The sequence below is a fragment of the Betta splendens genome, chromosome 6, assembly GCF_900634795.4.
Source record: "Betta splendens chromosome 6, fBetSpl5.4, whole genome shotgun sequence".
Classification (NCBI taxonomy): domain Eukaryota; kingdom Metazoa; phylum Chordata; class Actinopteri; order Anabantiformes; family Osphronemidae; genus Betta; species Betta splendens.
In genome coordinates, this window is record NC_040886.2 from 5,382,693 (window position 1) to 5,405,019 (window position 22,327).

The 22,327-nt window shown below is 44.6% G+C and overlaps 1 protein-coding gene across 1 annotated transcript in view; it reads right to left on the bottom strand.

The window, feature by feature from the left end:
- The window catches only part of LOC114857317 (NACHT, LRR and PYD domains-containing protein 12-like), a 73,399-nt gene extending 52,733 nt beyond the window's left edge, over nucleotides 1-20,666 (bottom strand). The window contains 5 exon segments of the mRNA XM_055509826.1: nucleotides 546-975; nucleotides 1,016-2,374; nucleotides 2,537-2,721; nucleotides 2,723-2,770; nucleotides 20,578-20,666. Of these exon segments, the coding sequence (XP_055365801.1) occupies nucleotides 546-975; nucleotides 1,016-2,374; nucleotides 2,537-2,721; nucleotides 2,723-2,770; nucleotides 20,578-20,666 (2,111 nt within the window).
- Nucleotides 20,667-22,327: the final 1,661 nt, after the last annotated feature.

The window sequence follows — 22,327 nt, forward strand, 5'->3', positions numbered from 1 at the left end:
AGTAACAGGGCTGTTCACGAACAGGAAGCCAGATGCAAACTGAGAGTCCACCATAACACACTGACAACTGGAGGAGTCTCCATCCTCCACTTACAGTAAATAGTCCCCAAGTTAATGATGTTCCCGGAAGGAAACAGTTACTCAGTGCCGCCCTCTGAGGTTGGGAGGAGACTCACAACAGGTGGACTCTCAGTTTGCATCTGGCTTCCTGTATGATGGTTGGTTTTTGTGTTTAGTTTGGATCGTGAACAGCCCTGTTACTCCTAATTTGGCTACTCAGTGCAGCGGCCTATTGTGTCCTAGTTTTGTTTGGTAGTGGCTTCTGTTTTGTATTATTCCTCTGTCTAGTTTGTTTGGCCCTGCATCGCAGTGCGCCTCAGTTTAGTTTATGAACCTTTTGCCTACTCTGTAGTGACCCTTTGTTTTGTGTAGTATAATAAATATATTGTTTTGTAATTTGCCATCCTCGCCTGTTACTGCTTTTGGGTTCTGTCCTGTCTGGTCTTGGGGGTGTTTGTAACACACATTAACGTTGGACTTATTGAGCGTTTCTGCAGTTCCTCACAGCTGGGATCAGTCTTCGTCGTCCCTCATCTGATGTGTTGTACTTCTTCAGGTCCAACTCATCCATAACCTCCTCTGACATCTGCAGCATGTAAGCCAGAGCTGAGCACTGGACCAGAGAGAGTTCCTTCCCTGATCTGTTCTTTGACTTCAGGAACTCTTGGATCAGCTGATGGACTGAGTGGTCCTTCATCTCCATCAGACAGTGTAAGATGTTGATGCTTCTGTCTGGAGAGATTTCATCATTCATCATCTCCTTCAGGTTGTTGATGATTGTCTGGATGGTTTCTGGACTGGTCTCTGTGTGACCCAGCAAACCTCCTAAGCTTCTCTGGTTGGACTCCAGACAGAGGCCATGAAGGAAGCGAACAAACAGGTCCAGGTGGACTTTGGAGGGATTCATACATGGTTCTACACAAAAACTCAACACAACAGTGTTGATTTTTTTTACTCACAAACAACTGTTTAATCTTTGTAAAGATTGGTCTTCTGTGTTTTGATTCTTTTAGGAAGTTCTTCATCTCCTCCTTCTTCTCATTGGTGTAACAGTGCATCTTGTAAACAGCAGCAAGAAACTCCTGAACGCTCAGATGAACAAAGCAGTAGACTGTTTTGTGGAAGATCACACTCTCTCTCCTGAAGATCTCTGTACAGACTCCTGAGTGAACCAAGGCCTCTGTGACGTCTAGACCACATTGCTCCAAGTCTTCTTGGTAGAACATGATGGTTCCTTCCTCCAGATGTTTGAACGCCAGCCTCCCCAGCTTCAGGAGAACTTCCCTGTAAGCCTCCGTCAGCTCCTGTGGACTGGTCTCATGTCCCTCATGGTACTTGTTCCTCTTCCTCTTGGTCAGGACCAGCAGGAAGTGTGAGTACAGGTCCGTCAGGGTCTTGGGCAGCTCTCCTCTCTGCTCTGTAGTCAACATGTGCTTCAGAACCGTAGCAGTCATCCAGCAGAACACTGGGATCTGACACATGATGTGGAGGCTCCTGGACGTCTTGACGTGTGAGATGATTCTGCTGGGCAGCTGCTCGTGGCTGGATCTCCTCCTGAAGTACTCGTCCTTCTTGGCGTCGGTGAAGCCTCGTACTTCTGCGACCCTGTCCACACACATAGGAGGGATCAGATGGGTCGCTGCGGGTCGGGAAGTGATCCAGACCAGAGCCGAGGGAAGCAGGTTCCCCTGGATGAGGTTGGTCAGCAGCACGTTGACCGATGACTTGTGTGTAACGTCAGACACAATCTTCATGCTGCTGAAGTCCAGTGAGAGTCTGCTTTCATCCAGGCCGTCAAAGATGAACAGAAGCTTCAGGACAGCGAGCTGCTCTGCTGGGACCTTCTGGAGCATTGGATGGAAAACATAGAGCAGCGTGAGAAGACTGTGCTGCTGATCTCTGATCAGGTTCAGCTCCCTGAATGACAGCAGAACCAGAACACTGAGGTCTGGGTTTTCCCGGCCCTCGGCCCAGTCCAGAGTGAACTTCTGCACCGAGAAGGTTTTTCCAACGCCAGTGACGCCATTGGTCAGAACCAGTCTGATGGGTCTGTGTGGGTCAGAGGAGGCTTTAAAGATGTGGTGGACCTTGATGGGAGCCTCATGGAGGGTCTTCTTCTTGGAAGCTGTCTCCAGTTGCCTCACCTCATGTTGGGTGTTCACCTCTTCACTCTGTCCCTCTGTGATGTAGAGCTCAGTGTAGATGCTGGTGAGGAGGACTCCACTTCCTGTTTCACCTCCTTCAGTCACTCGTTCACATCTGCTCCTCAGACTGAGCTTATGTTCATCTAAAGCCTCCTGCAGAGCAACATCTGCTGAAAGCAGAAGAAACAACAACAGAGACTGAAATAAAAGACCTTCTTGTTCTGTTTGTGACCAACAAATGATTCAGTTATTTAGAAAATGTCAGAAATATGAAAATATCAAAGTCAGTCTGGCTGACACGATGACATCATCAGACACGTGTTCAGTCTCACTTTGGATGTTGCTGGTCTGACGGCCCGTCTGCAGTCCAGTTCTGGTCCTGGATTGTTTCACACACTGGGGACAGGAAGAGTCTCCTGATGGTCCAAACTGGTCCCAGTATGAGGTGATGCACTGTCTGCAGAACCAGTGTCCACAGCTGCTAGAGACTGGATCCTTCAGAACCTCCTGACACAGCACAGCAGGACAGCTGTTCCTCCACAGGAACATGACTCCTCTTCTTATCTCTGTCAACACATTGGTTCAGAAACAATCTAATGAGTCCAACACTGTAGAAGCTCAGATGATCCAGAGACCAGGAAACGTGACGTACTGCTCTGAGATTCACATACACGCAGCACTTCCTGCAGCTCCTTCACAATAAAAGCCTCCACTACAGACAGCAGCTTCTGTCCTCTACTGTTCTACTGCTGAGCTTGAAGCATCTCACACATGGAACAGTGGTGTCACAGGTTCTAGACCAGATGGTTTCTTCCTTTATGTTTTCTGTCCGTCTCTACTGTCGACTGTCAAATGAAGGAAAACAGGCAGAACAAACGCTGTGGAAACAAGAAGTCATCTAAATCTACACTGACCAGTTTCTGTCCTTGTTTATCCAAACAAAATGTTTCCATCAGAACCGTCCACAGATGTTTGTTCTAGACCTGTAGGAACAACGTGTGTCACGTCTACGAGTCACATCCTGTTTTATTGCATAACATTTCCGGTTTCCTGCCACTTCGCATTAGTTTCAGCTTTACTTCCGGTCATCATTAGTCTCACCTGTTCCGTATCAGTAATCATCCTCAGTATACTTAAGCACCATCAGCCCCAGAACACCTTGCCAGATCGTTGTATGCCAGACTACACTTTCCAGCACTTAGTTATCCTGTTCGCGTGTTTTGATCCTGCTCCGTTTTCTGACTCCTGATTCTCGCCTGCTCCCTGATCTGTACTATTGCTTGGATAGCTCTGGAATAACGAATCTGACCGCCCGACTACGAGACAGCCTACTCCCTTACAGTACTGTAAACTGCGATCTTCCGTTACTGAACCTCTGCCTGCCCCTGGATCTGAACCAGCCTGCCCTGCCGGTACCGAAGCCCCGTGATTGACTGTGCATGACCCGGACTGTCTGTGATACTGAATAAACTGTTAAACTCTACGATCTGCCTGTGGTCTCTGTGCTGTGCATGTGGGTCCGAGCTCTGCCAAAACCTGACAACGTGTGGTGGAGAGAACCTGAACCAAAAGCTCCGCAAAAGACATGAAGATTCTGTGAAGAACACGGAGGTTTTGAGGTGTTTCACTATACAAAGGTGTTTTATTGTTTATTTTAATGATCACGTCTACACACATGAAGTTCATCCAGAGGAAAATGAACATCCTGGATGATCACAGTCAGGTTCATATAAAAATTCATACAGTCAGTTCAAAAGATCAGACATGAAACTAAAAGACACAGAGAATAAACAAAAATTATTCATATCAGTGAGTTTGGATCAATTCTTACTTCGTGTCTGAGGCTCCAGGTTCAGGACTGAATGATGGAGGCTCACATCTGGACCAGTCCTTCTTCATAGACACACATCTGGATCCTGGAGACTCTGCTCCGTCCTCTTCCTCCACACAAACACTCATCTTCTGTAAAAGCCAAAGATCCAGAGCTAAACACCTGCTGTGACTTGTATTAAAGTAAATCTGAGCCCAGAGTCTCACACACTTTGTGTATTTGTTTAATAGGAGTCTGTGTCAGGTTTTGGGTTAATTTCCTGTTTTATTTTGTAACATTTCCGGTTTCCGTTCTCATCCTGTTAGTTCCAGCCTCACGTCTGTTTGTCATTACACACACCTGTCTTGGATTAGTCATTACTCACCTGTTTATTTAACCACCACCAGCCACCATAGCCAGTTGCCAGATCGTCATATGTCAACCATCGCGTTCCCGCAGTTTCTTTGTCTAGCTTACCTTGTGTTGATCCTGTTTCGTGTCCCGGACCACCGACTTCTGCTTACTCCCAAACAGTACTGTTGCCTAGAAAGAACTTTGGATGCCGACTGGACTGTCTGACCTCGAGCTCGCCTGTTCCCTCCCGGTACTGTAGCCTGATTGATTCTGTTACCGAACCATTGCCTGTTCTTTGAACCTGATCCAGCCTGCTCCCTTGTACCAAAATCCTGAAATTCTCTGTGTATGACCTGGACCGTCTTGTACTAAGATTTACGGATTAAACTTGATTTTTGCCACCTATCCTGTCTCCTCACACTGTGCATGTGGGTCCGATCTCTGCCTAAGAGTGTAAGACAGGGTGATGACACTAAAGCTAGAAATCGAAGGAATGATGGTGAATGTAGTCAGTGGGTATGCTCCACAAGTAACTGTGAGTTAGAAGAAAAGGAGAAATTCTGGAGTGAGTTTGATGAGGTCATAGAGAGTATCCCCAGAGGAGAGAGGGTAGTGGTTGGAGCAGCCTTCAGTGGGCATGTTGGTGAGGGAAACAGAGGTGATGAGGTGGTGATGGGAAGGTTTGGTGTAATGAAAAGGAACCTAGAAGGACAGATTGTGATGGACTTTGGTAAGAGGATGAAAATGGCTGTAGCCAACACTTACTTCCAGAAGAGAGAGGAACACAGTGACATACAAGCATTTTGAGGAGCTGATGAATTAGGAAAATGACAGGGAAAGAAGAGAGGGAGATGTGGATGTTGTGGAGCAGTAAATAGCAGAAATTAGAGAGGATGAGGCGAGGGAGCTCTGAAAAGGATGAAGAGTGGAAAGGTTGTTGGTCCTGATGACGTACCTGTGGAAGTGTCCTGTTTGTTTTACAGGATTCTAGAGAGTGAGATCCCTAAGGAATGGAGGAGAAGCGTTCTGGTGATTAACTGCAGCAACTACAGTGGAATAAAGTTGATGAGCCACACAATGAAGCTGTGGGAAAGAGTAGTGGAAGCCAGGCTTAGGAAGAAGGTGGAGGTTTGTGAGGAGCAGCACGGTTTCATGCCCGTAAGAGCACCACTGATGCCATGTATGCTCTCAGAATGTTGATGGAAAAGTACAGAGATGATTGGAAGGAGCTGCATTGTGTCTTTGTGGATTTAGAGAAGGCCTATGACAGGGTGGAGGGAGGAGCTGTGGTACTAAATGATGTTGTCGAGAGTGGCAGAGAAGTACGTCAGAGTAGTTCAGAACATGTATAAGAGGAGTATGACGATGGTGAAATGTGCTGTAGGTCAGACAGAGGAGTTTAAGGTGGAGGTGGGACTACACCAGTTTGAGTCCTTTCGTGTTTGCTAGGCTAATAGACAGGCTGACAGACGAGGTCAGACATGAATCTCCCAGGACAATGATGTTTGTGGATGACATTGTGATCTGAAGTGAGAGTAGAGGGCAGGTGGAGGAACAGGTGGAGAGGTGGAGGTTTGCTCTGGAAAGAAGAGGCATGAAAGTCAGTCGTAGTAAGACAGAGTACATGTGTCTAAACAAGTGAGCAAGGTAGAACAGTGAGGCTACAGGGGTCTGAGATGAAGAAGGTGCAGGAGTTTAAGCACTTGGGGTCAACAGTTGTGATTGCGAGTGTGGAAAAGAGGTGAAGTGGTGAGTGCAGGTGGGTTGGAACAAGTGGAGGAAAGTGGAGTGTTGTGTGACAAAAGAGTGTCAGTAAGACTGAAAGGCAAGGTGTAAAGACAGTGGTGAGACCAGCTCTGCTCTACGGGTTAGAGACGGCAGCAGTGAGAAAGAGATGGAGGCAGCAGAGATGAAGATGCTGAGGTTCTCCTCAGTAGTAACGAGATTGGACAGAATCAGGAACGAGCTCATCAGAGGGACGGCTCACGTTGCCTGCGTCAGTAACAAAGTCAGAGAGGCCAGACTAAGATGGTTTGGACATGTGCAGAGGAGGGATAGTGAATATACTGGTAGAAGGATGTTGGAGATGGAGCTGCCAGGCAAGAGGACGAGAGGACGACCGAGGAGAGGGATGTGCTCACAGACGACATGAGGTTGGCTGTAGTGATGTGTCGTTCGTGAACCATTCGTTCAATATGAACTAATCAATTATATGACTCGGCAGTCCTCTCAGTGAACGACTCGTTCAGTTCCATGCAGTACCTTCTCTCGCCACATGGACGCAGATGCTTAAGCTCAGTCAGCAGGACAGGAAATAGAAATGATTTGTTCAGGACTCACTCAACTGAGCGTCCTTCATCAGGGAGTCGTTCTTTTGTCACGTGACAGCCGAGCCGTGCCGGCGCTGTAGCGAGCAGCAAGCGCTCCAGTTTGTTCCTGATTCGTTCCTACGGATCCTTATGGATCGTTCTTTCGTTCTTTTGTTACGTGACAGCTGTGGCTCAGCTACGGTGTTGTGTGGACTGATAAACAAGGAAATGAGCGATGTCTGACATTTATTTATTTGTCACCTGACAGCTGGCATACATTATTTATTCATGAAATCATAATTAATTTGTGGTCTCTGATTCTTGTAGACGTGTGCAGGTTTATTGTGTGTATATAACGTAAAGTGTGTTTGTAAATCAATACTTTCAAACATTTTATCAACATATTAATTTTTTTGGGTCCTTTATACTCCACGCCACAATCATAAAACATAATAATAATAATAATAATAATAATAATAATAATAATAATAATAATAATAATAATAATAATAATAATAATAATAATCTTTCTTTATTTTAGTATTTTAATATAATGCTACTTGCTACTGCTTTAAAAGTCTGACTAATTGTCAAAACAAGTTTTTCTTTCTTTCCGTCACGTAAAAGGCAGCTCGGGCTGCACGGTTTAGTTCATCATTCTCGTTCATCGTTCACAGTTCAGGCTCTGTGGTGAACACTACAGTTTGTTCCTGATTTGTTCATATGGATCATTCGTTCACTCGTCATGTGACAGCCACATGCTTGTGGCATTTTGTGATTATAATTTTTCCGCTGAAGCAAACCATGTTGTTTTCAGTATGTAGTGTTTGAGAACCTCGGCCATTATTACAACGCCCACAGCGCTGCCTGCTGTAAATGAACAAGATGAATGAATGACCCAAAATGATTTGTTCACTTTACTGAACAAGACTTAAAGATCCGAGTCAGTTAAAAGAACCGATTTTCCCATCTCTAATTCTGATGTGTCACAGCCTGACAACCATTACAGGGTCAGGAAGTCACTAGTTAACGTAGTCGTGACTTAATACTGAACACTCCATTCTCCTCCAAACCGTACTGGGAGATATAGTGTGGTAAATTCTGTTCCTCCTATGGAGTTATTTCTGTCCATTGCAACAAATGTCAAGTTGACCGTGGTGTCAGGTTGGCCACTAAAACAAATAAACTGCTGCAGCTGAGTAAACATGGACTTTCGATGGACACGTAGGCACTCGCTGGTTGCATAAACAACACAGCTTTAAAAAGTGGGCATTGGGAGATGTTTCTTAGAGTGCTTCGCAGAGGGTCTGCTGCAGACACCCAGCTGACCTTTTTCGACCTCTCAGTTCTTTCTGCAGAAGAACAAGCGGGTGAATTCGGCCACCACCTCTCTCATGATTATTCTGTGATTGTACTATTTCATTCTATGTAATAAATTCATGTGTTAATTTGAGCATAAAAGTTGAGTCTGTGTGAACTCTCTAACAATGTCGGAACATCAAAATACACGACAATAGCAAATGTTAAATCTTAATAATGTTTCTGATATGTTAAACAGCACAAAAGTCCTTAGTGCTGCATTTGGAATTTCAAGACGTCAGACGGCAGACAAAACAGTTCCTCTTGTGCAAATTCCACTTGGACACAAGGCTCAAATAGTTGAAAATCAGCGTCATCATTGTGAACATATACTGTACATTCCGAGCATTTCAAAAACATTACCAAATCGACTCAAAACAGTATCTGCTGGCAAATGACTGCTAGTTGGTGCATTAAATCAAGGAGGACTTCACTCATGTCCGCCATTTCTAACCACACAACCTCTCACAGGTGTCCAGGAAAACGAATCGGTGTGAAAAGATCAGCTGATGTGCGTGCAGGTCCCACCCACCAGCACTGATTGACAGACAACTCATTCTGCTGAAAAGTGGCATTATGAAATAAATACGGTAAAAACTTTTGGATTTAAATAAAAAGGCAGATGGAATAAATGGTGTCATTATGAAAATAATAAGATGAAATAGAATTTCATAATAATGAGCAGATCTTACTATACTATATACTATAAAATGTATTTTATAATAATTTGGAAAGCTTAGTCTAATTTGGAAAATGTTTTTAGTGATTATTACATAATTTCATGGTCAGTGTACATAATTATCTCTCATTTATTTATATATGTATTTATTTCATGACGTCCTAGTGACTAATTTAATTATGAACACTTTGAAGTTCCATACTCCTCACATCCGTTTTTTGTCAGTGTTAGTTTGACAGAAGTGGATCTCTGGTCGCTTCTTCCTCTACCAAACATACAAACATACTCTGTAACAGTAATGTTGTTAAACACTCACCTTCTTAACTTTTCTTCTTCTTGGTGTTTATATATTTTTCCTCCTTCTGCTCTGTTTTCCTAAATGAGGAAGTTAAACTAAGTGCTTTCAGTTTCACTGGCTCCTCCCCCTCTTTATGAGTTCATCATGTCATGAACCCTTGATTAAACTATATGTTGAAAGTCCATACAAAAAAACAAATGTCTCAGTAAAAAATAAACAATATTCAATATAAACATGTCCATTGTTTCCTTCAGCTCATCGGTTGTATAATAAAGACAAAACTCCCTTGTAGCTGCACGTCACACAAACTTTCCTCTCTTTCTATGAACCCATGTGTCACTGACTCACGTTGTCCACAAGAGAACGGCATTTAAACCAAACATCTTCAAGTTGATTTCATTATTAAATTAAATATTAAACAATTTTTTTCACCAACAAATAAACATATATCTATTTGAAACACATGTGCAACAGACACAGTATATATAATAATATATAATATGGCACATAAATATACCACAGAAATTACTCCTCATGGACATTTTACAGTTTTTATTGGACGCAGCCGTCCAATGAAACAACACATTCTCTTAACAGTTCACACACAGGTCTAAACAGCTGCTCCAATGTCACGTTTTGTTTGCAAAAGGCTCTGTGTCAAAACACTGGAAATATACTGATACTAATACTCCTTGTTGAACACCAAAGGCCTGGTACCTTAAGGCCTAAGAACTGATAGCAAATTAAAGATTTTTGTGGAAGAGTGTTAAATAGGTGCTATGGTGACTTCATACCAGTCTTGTTTTTAATAGGTAGGTACAGATGGTTTCTCTTTGGTCACCAAAGCTAACAAAATTTGTACTGTGTGAATGACATCAGTGTTAACTGTTTTGCAAAATGGAGGAGAAAATGTGTCAATCCAATGAAAGCGGGTTTACACATTTTCTACATGTGTCTGACGCTGTGCTGTAATAGTGATGATGAAGACTGAGTGGAAACTAGTTTCATAAAACAGGTGTAATGGGGAAAAATTGTTTCATTCTTATTCTGTGCAGTTATCATGTGGTTTATGACTTATGTTCTGCAATGAATATCTGATGTTTTGTCTTACATGTTTTTTATGTATTTGACATATCACCTAGATTGTTGAATGGTTGTTTCTGCCTAATAGACTCTGGACTCTAGCTCCTAAACCCAGGGATCATGAAGTTGTCTGTTGAGACTTAGTGCTCCATCTTCTCTGACAGTCAGACGCCAGTGATGCAGGTGTGAGAATGTAAACATCTCTATCTTGCCTTTGTTTATCTATGGAGAACGTAAAGCCCCACTTGCTGCCCCATCATACCCAGCAGGCACACAATCGACCTTCAATGTTAAAATAAGAAATAATGCCAGTTGTTAATGTGATGTTGATACAACATTTAATGCTAATGGTTGTAAAATTGCCTAGAAAAATACATATAAATGAATGTTCACATATGGTTAAAATAATGTCAGTTGTTTTCGTGACGTTGACAAAACGTTGAAACAATGTTTTTGCCTATTGCTTACACACATTTTGCAAAATTTGGCCCATTGTGTCAAAACTCTACACACAAACAAATCAGACATCAGCACTTAGAGATTAAAAACTCACATCTCTACCAAAATGAAACACTGCAATCAAAACTTAACACTCCTTTCTAAAAATAGAATTGTTGCAACAAAACCTTACACACAACCTCCATTTGAATTATTCTTCCATATCACCAGCAACACACTGATGAACTTCATAAAAAACACTCCAGTCTTTGTGTTTCCATTTTTATTGATGCAGGACTCCTTGGACACTAATTGCAGCTCACAAGGTGAAGTTTCTCCACAGTGGCCAGGGACAACAGCCCTTTGACGTCTGGTTTTGGCCATATTGAAGCCTGCCTCATCCAGCAGCATCAAAGTACAGAACAGCCTGCACATATTGAATAGTATTACTGAAAACACATACAGTAACTAGATTGTCTATATTTTCACACACAGGGGCTGGGTTGGGGCAATAGTGACGAAAAGTACCTGCTCATAATCATGACGCAGTGTCAAAATCCGCCACACAAGATGGCGGATGGAGGCTGTGGAAGTCCACACAAACACAAAGCACTCCTTCAAAACTAAACAAAATACACCAGGAGGCAAAACACTCAATGAACAGAACAATGACTGGACAAACTAAAAAGACAAGCACAAAACGTGAGCTAGGCTGAATGTGGCTCAGGCACGGCATGAGCCAACGTGGCTAAACAAAAGGCCAGCGGTACTACTGCATGTCTTACATGCAGTGCATTGAGTGGCTAACATGGGCAACCTAGGCATGAACAAACTGAAAGCTACAACATGGCATGAACAAAGGAAGCTACTGTAAAGCATGAACGAAAAGACAGGTGCCTTTTCACGTCTTTCACGCCGAGCAATGCATGACTAACCGGCAACAGTACCCATCAATAGTCCACGTCTGAGTTGCAGGCTTCTTGGTCAGAGTCAGAGGAGATGGTATCATGGTTTGAGCTACCTGAATGGTGACACTGACCCAGCACAGAGTGAAGGGCTGGGGAGGTACATGAAGGTAGCACGGGTGTGAGAAATTCAACCGATTGCCAAGAGTTTACTGAGGGAAGGAGTGGGAGTGGGCGTGGTCCAAAGCAGAGGCGGGCCTAGTGAGGGAATCAGAATGTTCTGGTGGAGCCAGTCCAGGAGCATGACACGCAGAGCCTTGATTCTGACACTGTTCCTTTCAAATGGAACCCTGTACAGCTGCTTCATTCTGAAGTGATGTTTCTGGAGGAGGCGACTTACAGTAGTGTGTAAATGCTGACCCTGTTGATATTAGTGAATGTATTTCCACCTGAAAATATGCCTTATTGCAACTCACAAAGTCAGATTGTGTTATTTTGTCGCACCATTTCAGTAAAGGCCAGCTTTTGTTTTAGAGTGAAGAGCCGCTGCCTTCCACCTTAAAGGTCGTCCAACCATTCTGTGGAAAATGCCACAACAACATGTCATTGGTCGTGTTCTTTTCCACATATGTACTTGCAAGTAAAACTAAGTTGTAGCTTGTTGTGCTTTGTTGTCTTTTTTGATGATTTCTCAATTACTAATTCTATCTCATTCCTCAATTAGATCCACCTGCAGCCGCTAACGGATTAACCCTCCAACCACATCTCTGCCTCCTCCACCTCTCCATCGGCTCCGACACCTGCCCCGGACTCCCGGCAGCTCCTCTCCTCTTTGGACTCCTTAGCTCCCTGATCTGAGCTTCCATAGATCCAGTTTCTCCAGACTCCAGCAATAAATATTGCCTGTTCTGCAACCAGTCTCTGAGTCTGCTCACTCACACTTGATACACAGCCATGTTTTAACAGGTTGTGCTGCAATTTCAATGTTTTTCATGTGTACTGAACCATTAGCAGGGTGTTCACATACACACTGTTCATACTGTCTGAGGATGGATGTCTGTATTGATCACTGTGCTGCTTGTGTTCTCCTTCTTCTCCACCTGCTCAGCAGTGACTTTGACTTAGTGCCATTTTCATCTTGTGACGCAACTTTAGTGGCATTTTGTGTAACGTCACATGACGTGAGCTGTCAATCATTATCTGCACTGACTCAGCTCTTGGCCTTTCTGTCTGTGAGTCATCTAAGTTTCATCAGGACTCTCTTTCTCCTCACTGCAAACAGCTTCAGCTTTAGAACAGGAGTCCGGTCCTTGTGCATGTGACGTCCTCTGGTGGCGACAGGCAGCAGTGACACTACATGACATCACATTCACAGCACAAACGATGAAGGACACGAGGAAACAGAACCCGTGATTGGAAGAGTCCACCCAGACCCAGCTCACATTCTGGATTCTGACACGTTGGTTTGGAAATTAGTTTATTATATAAAACAACAGCTTTTTATCCTTGATTCCAAATGAAGAATGTTAAAAAGCAGAAAGATCCAAATTGTATCAAACACTACATGTCACTGTCCTCGATATCCACTGTAACTACTGCACCACACACTTCATTTCCCACATGATTAGATTAGATCAGATCTCATCATTGTCATCTAAGAATGGGTGGGAGTTGTTTTTCAACTGTGTGTGTATAGTGTGAAAGGGGAGATCACTGTCACCTGAGGTGCCCCCGTGCTGCAGACTACCACATCAGACACACAGTCACGCAGTGGGTTGTTGGGGGGGTCCCTTTGCTGCAGTCAGAGGAAGGGCAGAGGGAACTGCCCCCACAGATGATAATCAAGGCGTTTGGGTGCTCTGTCTGCAGCTTGGCTGCGGTGCTATGCACGCGCTCACACTCAACTGGGGCATCAGCTGACGGAGGGATGTAAGCAGTTACTACTAACACATGGGAGAGCTCCCATTGAAGGTAGTACGGTAACGCTGACTGCCACCAGTTCAATGTTGTTTAACAGTGATGCGGTCTCTGTCATTCACTAACACCACCAGTCCCCCACCCTTTCACTTTCTGCTGCTCTGCGCCACGTTCTGGTCCGCCCGCACCAGCGTGAATCCATTGATGGAGGCACAGAGTCCAGTGTGTCCTGGTTGAGCCATGTCTTGGTAAAACACAGCAGGCTGCTTTCCTGGTACATGTGCTGCAGACGCATAAGTGCCGTCAGCTCGTCCAGCTTGTTAGAGAGAGAGCAGGCGTTTTCTTCTCTAACGGCGCTGAACTCCAGCTCTGCAGCATCATTGCTTTCCAGCATGAAGAAACTCCACTCGGCTGAGAGCTAACAGCTGGTCCCAAGTGTAAACAATGGAGTCACGTCTTGAAGGGTCCCCCGAGGCTGGCTCAAAAAGTTGATAAAACATAATAAAACAAAATGCAAAACTAATGACGTTTTTGCCCTTAGTTGCACGACTCCATATGGATTTATAGAAAAAAACAAAAACACAAACATGATGGAAAAAAACATTAAAAAACGCAAAGGAAAGAACACAAAGGGAAGGAGCTGCTAAAACTTGTGGCCACACACGCGGCCCCACTTTGATTGATCCTAGTGGACTGGAGACAGAGCAGCTGGTCTCAGATCAGTTCACACTGAGGGTTGTTTCCACTGGTTCTGCTTCCTCTGTCAGTCAGTTGTGGATGAAGCTCTGCTCCCAGTAACATGGACCAGTCAGAACACACACTGCTGCTGCTTCTAGACCTGGATCATCTCCAGCTGCACCTGCAGAGAGAATGAGAGAGCAGAGAGCAGATCAGTGAGTGTCTACAGAGACTCCCTTCATCATCTGTCACATCCAGGACAAAGAGCAGCAGGACTTCAGTCGTGTTCAGAGCAGAAGTGGAGCAGCTTCCTTTCACCTCATCTTACCGTCTAGACTGAAGCATCAAGTCTGCTGACTCTGCACATTTCACTCCAGTCCACAGTGAAACAAAGTGCTGAGTCATGGCTTTAGAGACGACTTCCTGTTGGTCCATTACTGTTACATTCAGCCTTCGCGCCGCTAGAGGCGCTCCTGGGGTTTTGATGGGGGTCTGTTTTGAGTTTTCATTTCCTGTGTAATTTGTTGACCCACCTGTTTTGGTTGTATTTAAGGGATGTCTTTTGTTTCACACACTTGGTGTGTACGCGGGCGTAGCTGGATGCTACACCATTGTTACGTTTTAAGAAAGTTTTGATGCAGAGGAGTTCTAATTTTGTTTGATGTCCTGTCTCACCACGTAAGGTTGGAGTGTCTTGTGTTTATGTTCCTTGTTTAGGATGTTGCCCATGTTACGGAATGTGTTTTGTTTAGCCTGACAGTGCTGTTGTTTAGGTGTTAGTTGTCCAGTGTTATGTATTGAGTTCATATTTAGGTACTTTACCCATAGTTTATGGAGTGTTTAGTATTAGTAGTGAGTTTAGGTTATTAATAACTACGATTTATCTACGATTTTTACGATCTAACGATTTTTAGTTCTTACCTGTGTCGTTTGAACTGAATCTTGCCACGCAGTGAGTTTATGTTGTGTGTGTGAATGTCGAATAAAGTCCTTTAATGTTAATTATTAGCTTCTGTGTTTGGGTCGTGCATTTGCCCCCCCCCTCCTGTGTTCCCTGCAACTGGTCTGACGCTTGCGGGCAGGTGTCTGTGTGAGGGATTAGACAGGGAGCTGTGTGTGGAAAGCACGTCGGCTATGGTGCCTGAAGCCTCCGCTCAGTGTGAGCACCTCTCCTTCCGGCTCCGTGAGAGCCATAGCTTTCCCTAATGACAGAAGGACACAGACACAGATGTGATGACTGGACTTCTGGGTTCTGCTCTTGACCAGCACCACATGGTTACTACATGGAACCATTGTTCTATCAGCCAGACTAATCTCAGAGCTGTGACACATAAACCTGATCAGTAGTTAGTGTTGATGCTACGACACTGAGTGACGACCACTGTCTCACTAGAGCTTTACTGGGAACACTGGATCTCTGCTGTGACACTAACTGGGTTTAGTCCAATACAGACTGACTCCAACCTCTACTGACCTCAGAGTCTGCAGTCGACAGTCTGGGTGCTGCAGGTCACAAAGAGGCTTCACTGATGAATCCTGCAGCTTGTTTCCACTCGGGTCCAGTTGTGTCAGATGTGATGGGTTGGACTTTAGAGCAGAGACCAGAAAATCACAGTTGATCTCTGACAAACTGCAGCGACTCAGTCTGAATAAAGAATCAAAGATGAAACAACAAAAAACAAAGAGTTAGTTGAAACCATTCAGTGTGTCATGGTGTCATCATGATTTTCTCATCAACATCTTTGTGTCTTTATTGTGATTCATTGGTTTGTTTCATGCCGTCTTGATGGAGACAGAACCAACAACATGATGCTGACTGAAATGCTTCTGTCTAAACTCTGATAAACACCAGTGAACTTCAGGCTTCGTCACCAGCACAGAACAGAGACACTGACTCCACACATGCTTTAGTGTGGACCAAAGTGTCTCCATAGGATCCAAGCTGTCGGTGACCTTTGACCTTCTTCACTCCTCTGGAACAGCTGTGCTTCCTGCTGCAGGTGATGGTGGTTCTGTGATGCTGCTAGGATTCATTTCCTCTTCTCTGCTCCTCCTCCAATCAAACATCATCCACTGTCTGTGGTGTTTGATGATCAATAATGAGCTTCACTCAACTATTTAGTTCTGTGTCCGGTTCTGAAGCTGCTGCTGATTCTCTCCTGCTTCTATTTGCCCTAAGCAGATTCTCTGTAGCTGCTTTAAGTGTTTTCATTTAGTCTGAGTCATTTCAGTCACAGTCAAACATCATCAAATATTTAAATTGCATTTTCTTTTTAAACCATAGTCAATACTTACTGATTTTTTTTACTTCCTTCCTTTCAGTTATTGAACAGTTGAATGTGATCAGTCCTGAAGGTGATTTGACCTCATGATAAACCTGCTACAGTTCACATCACATTAAGTTCACAGAGAACTAAAACATGGAGTCTGACCTCTGTCACAGTCTCTGGCCCTGTTCCTTGTTTTATTTTGAGTTCCTTACGTTCTGCAGTGTCTGGTTCTAGTCCCTGGTTTTATTTTGAAGTCTTCCTGTTGGTCACGTTTTGGTTCTGATCTCCGCTCTCATCTTGTAAGGACTCAGGTTGTCATCCACGTCGTATTTTGGTTCCAGTTTCCATTTCCGGTTTTTTTTTGGTAGCACTCCCGGTTTCTGTTTCTGTTCCCGCTTTACTTCCTGCTACGTCACATCACAGCTGTTCCCTGTCAGTTAGAGATGTTCAACTCGAGACCTCCCACTCGACTCAGCGTCGATCTTTTGAAGCGGAAGTGTCGTCAAGCAGAATCTCGAGCGCGTTCCGAATCACGTGATCAATGAGAGCGAGAGGTGTCGATACGTCACGTGACTGCCGAGCGGCTTAAGTGCACTTTGAACGGACGGTTGTTTTAATATGGCAGAGCTTTATAAACGTGGCAAGCGGTCCGGAGATGATCTATAAGATGATATATGATCTATAAGATACACAGGTTTCACATTACAGACATCTGTAATCTATTTATGACAAGTTCAAAATGTAATTAAAGACTAAAACTACATTTTGACAAGTCGCAATTCCAATACAAATATCTTTATTAGTCAGACATCAGTGCCGTGCAAACGGCTCTTCTCCAAAGAGTATGTGATTAAAGTCATGTTCTGTGGAAAAATAAAATGAAATAAAGGTCTTTGATTAAACTAACTGACAAACATGTCTCCTCAATGTAGTAATAAACATAGTTGCAGAAGAACAAATACAGCTCTAATAACATTGGACATCAAACATGTTTGCCACATCAAGGCCACTTATACATTATTATCCAGAGAGAAACACAATTACACACCTTTGATTAAATAAGTTTTATTTGACAATAAAACATAGACTGTGATCCTGAACAACAACGTATCAGAGAGGGTTTGATGGTCAGTCTGCTCAAGCAGTTCTCACGCACAACCAGCAGATGTCGTTGTTCTGACTGTGTCATGATGGTGTCGAGCAATGTGTCGATTTCAGCCCAACTGTGTCATAGTTGCTCAGTGATTCATGAGGCTTCGATTTCGCCATCTCTACTGTCAGTACCGGTCCTCATTATCCACACCTGCACTTCATCTGCGATTAGTTCACCTTGTATTTAAGTTCCACCTCTCACCCTCGTAGTTTGCCAGATCGTTGTTTGTGTGTTCCCGTCATAGTCCTGTTCGTTGTTCTAGCCCTGCCGTATATCGTGTACCCTATTTTGTTCGTTGATTCCGAGCCTGCCTTATCCCTGCCTGTCCTGTCCGCCTTGATTTTCTACTGCTGCCTGTTACTGACCTTGCCTGCTTGACCACGATCCGACGCCCGACGATTTGGTATTGTAACCCATCTCTCGTGTATGACTTTGCCTGTCCCTGACGCCGTCTCTGCCTGAGCCTGTTTAAACCCCGTATGATCTCCCGTGTATGACGCTGCCTGAAGTGGATTCTGAACCTGGAATAAACTGTCCTATTATCACCATCAACGCTGTGTTGCGCTGTGCATGTGGGTCCTCATCCGTGCGATCGTGACAACCTCAGAGTCTCCAGTCGACAGTGACGACTCTCCAGAAAACCACACAGATGCTTCACTCCTGAATCCTGCAGCTTGTTCCAGCTCAGGTACAGTTGTGTCAGATGTGATCCGTTGGACTTCAGAGCTAAACCCAGAGTCCAACTCAGGTTCTGGACACGTTTATAGAAACGCACAGAAAACGTTATATTGACGGAATGACACATCACATTTTAATTTTAAGGAAATATGATTGAACAAATCGAAACCAACCAACAATAGACATTTTCTGCAACTGCTTCACAAACATCAGTGAGAAATGCAAGTTTGTAACTGGACTTTGTGTTAATGTGAACTGGCTGTGTGGTGGTCACAGCTGGATGGACCTGGGTTCAGCAGGAGCCGTTCTGTGCGGGCTTCTCATGTTCTTCGTATGTGGGTGGGTTCTGTTCAGGTTCTGCAGCTTCTCCTGAAGCGTTTGATTTGCTTTTCCCATTATCTTTTATTTTTTCTCTGTTATTACAATAAATTTCACAAAAAAACAACTCTCTCATCTGCTTTTTATTTTAAACTTCCACCACATTTTTGGCGTCGCGAACAGGATCTTTGCTGAAGGTCACTGCATACAACACACACAGAGGAGTTCAACCTCCCGCGGAGGGAATGCGAGGGCCTGTTTGTTCACTGTATGAGAGCCACCTGTGTGAACTTATGATAAAACGCTTACTCCCTGAAGTTTCAGAGGCTGTGAAACATTCATACATCGGATGGAAGGAAGATGTATGTTTGTCTGATCTCACCAGACAAATCCAGGGAATATTTGCCATTTCTGAACCAGGACATTGGAAGAAGAACTGCCCTTTGCTACGTCAGGCTCCACCCCTCTCTTCAGACTGACTAGGGGTCAGTGAAGGCTTCCTTTCACATGATGACGTAGACGGTCCCGCACAGATACACAAACACATGCTCACACATATATGCTCCATTGATTCAAATTCATACTTATCTGCTTGCAATGAAGACTCGCTTTTTGCTCAAAACATTTCAGAGTGATTTGGTAAATGGTAACAAAAAGCATAATGACATCTGCTGTATGACCTTGCAGTCTGATAGGTTTAAACATTTTCCTGAGTTTACTTTAACCATTCAAGGTGAAAGTATGTTGTTTTGGGTTGATTCAGGTGCAACAAATTCAGTAATAAGATCTTCTATGTTTTCCAATCCACCTAAACTGAGTGGAAGCTTTGACGCTGAGAGCAGGGCCTATAACTGAGGCCCTCGTGCTCATTCCCCAGAAAATCAGAGACAAAGGACAGCCAACAGAATGGAGGTTTTTCCAGGATCTGCAAGCAGTAAATGCGCTGGTCCAACCATGCGCGCCTACGGTACCGAACCCTTACCCAATTCTCTCTCAGGTTCCGCCTAAGGCTACATTTTTTTTCAGTGATCGATTTGTCCAATGCTTTTTTCAGTGTGCCTGTGTGTCATTAAAACAGCCAGTTCTGGTTTGCCTTTGAATTTAATGGAAAATCGTAAACATTTACAAGATTGTGTCAGGAATATTCAGAAAGTCCCACGATCTACAATATGACACTAAAAGACAGCTTGGATCATCTTGTTTTGTCCCCAGGCACCGCCCTGCTGCAGTACGTTGACGACTTGATGATCTGGAGTGAGGATCAGGAAACTTGCACAGCAGACACGATCAAGCTGCTCAAACACCTGCATGCTGCAGGCCATGAAGCGAGCCTGTCTAAATTATAGTTTGTACAAACAAAGGTTATGTTCCTAGGTCACATCATTACCGCCGTAGGGAAATACATTTCATCTAAAAGAGTTGAAGCGATTCATAACTTGCCTAAACCATGCACATATAAATAGCTTATGTCCTTTCTAGGCATGTGTTCTTATTGCAGGAATTTAATTCCTAATTGCGCCGTCTTGGAAGCTCCACTCAGGGTTCTGATGCAGACGCCTTCATCATCTACTTCTTCTCTCACATGGACGTCTGAGGCTGAACAACGTTCACTGACCTCAAACTTGCTCTTCAGTCGGCTCCTACTTTGGGTCTGCCTGACCCTATGTGACCTTTCACCCAGACAGTGGATGAAAAATCAGGTTGTATGACCTCTGTTCTTCTGCAGGATCACGGATGTCGGTTACGCCCTGGAGCCTATTTTTCTGCTAAGCTTGACCCATTCGCTGCTGGACTCCCACGGTGTTTACGAGCAGTGGCTGCGCCAGAGAAAGCCGCGCTGTCTTTATGTGGCATACTGTAGTTGGCTACTCTGACGTCACCTTGTTGGTTCCTCATGCTGTGTCTTTGATCCTTTTCAACAGAAAACTTCACATTTTTCTGCAGCCCGATGGCTTAGATACAACACCACCTTGCTCAACATGCTGAACATTACTATCAAGAGGTGCAATGTGCTAAATCCAGCCACTCTTCTTCCAGGCCCTGACGATGGCGAGCCTCACAACTTTGTTTCAATTCTGTACCAGGTTTGCACTCCATGCCCAGATTTGTCTGAAGTTCTAATACCTAACTCTGATCTTGTCCTTTTTGTTGATGGCTCTGCCTCCAGGGACTCTCAGAAATCTCAGGTTGGTTATGCAGTCTGCACTTCTCATACCGCGAAGTCTGTGGCTTTACCAGGCCACTACTCTGCTCAGGCTGCAGAGTTGATCGCATTGCCTGAAGCCTGTAAACTAGCAGAAGGAAAGTCTGTTACCATCTACACAGACTCCAGATATGCTTTTGTCATCACACATGACTTTGGTGCTCTGTGGAAGCACAGAAAGGTTTTAAAGTCTGATGGCAAACCTATCTTACATCATGATAAGGTTGCTGATTTGCTGGACGCTACTCTGTTACCTACAGCTATTGCTGTTTGTAAGCGCCCTGCACACACGGGGGGCACTGAGCCCATTGCAGCTGGGAACGTGAGCGCAGATGCGGCCGCAAAGGCAGCTTCCTTGCTTCCCCTCCCCTCTGATCCCTGTCTCTTATCCTCCCTCCAACCCTCCCTCCCTCTCCTCCCTCATCTCTTCCTGATCTTCAGACATTCTCCACCCCACAGGAACGCAGGCTCTGGCTGACGACCACCAGTAGCCATGGCGTTTGGTGAGGGCCCAATGGCAAACCATGCCTACCGAAACACTTCTTAACTCACTTTGCGAAGCTGACGCACGGTCTAGACCATGCGTTGAAAGGGGCGATGTTAGAAGCTCTCACAAGACATTGGTACACAAAGGGATTTTCAATTTATTTGCAAAAATACCGTGGATCATGCATGACATGTGCTCAGCACAATCCAGGTAAGACGGTTGCCAAACCACTGGCAGCTCAAAGTATTGTTTAGTGATTGTTGATATGGTCAAAATGGGTGGAGGCCTTCCCAGCTAAACATGCTAACAGCCATGTAGTCACTAAAGCACTTTTGACAGAGATAATTCCCAAGTGGGGAATTCCAGCTCAAATCAGCAGTGACAATGGCTCACATTTTGCACACCAAGTCCTAGAGGAAGTAGGGAAATTTCTGGACATCGACATCAGAAAGCACTGCTCTTATCACCCCCAGAGCGGAGGGGGGGTTGAGAGAGAGAATGGCACTGGAATGGAAAAACAAACAGGCCAAGTGCTGCTCAGAGACTGGTCTTAAATGGACTCAGGATCCTCTCATCATGCTCTCGTACATGAGAATGAGAAGAAGGGCGAGAACAAACCTCAGCCAATGCGAAATCTTGTTTGGTAGACCTCATATGTTGGGACTCCACCCTGAGACTGAGACTAGAATTTTGACGACCCACACGACTGTGAAGGTCACAGAGAGAGCGACTTGGATCCACTACTGGGTCCAAGTCGCAGTTGGGTCGACCCAACAGACGACCCTTCGTCTACATCGCAAAAAAAACTTCACCAGAAGTGAGGAGGAGTGAGAAGGACGATACTCGCTGTGCTCACACACACACGCACTGAGGCGAGGCTGCGTTGACCGTTCAGCTAAAGGTGTGAGCCAAGCACCGCCTGAAGCTGCGCCGGTGAATCAAAGACCAATCAGACCAACATCTACACATACGCTCCTGGGAAAACACACACACGAGCAGCCTTGAGTTGCAGACGATGAACGACGTGTAGACTCTTCACATCACGGGAGTGACAGTGACACAGACGACATTGGGAGGAAACCTGGTGGTGATAACAAATCCCAAGTGTCTCTGTGATCAGCTGATCACAACCTGAAGAACTCCAACGAACTGTCAATGCATCAACACACAGGTTGGAAACAATC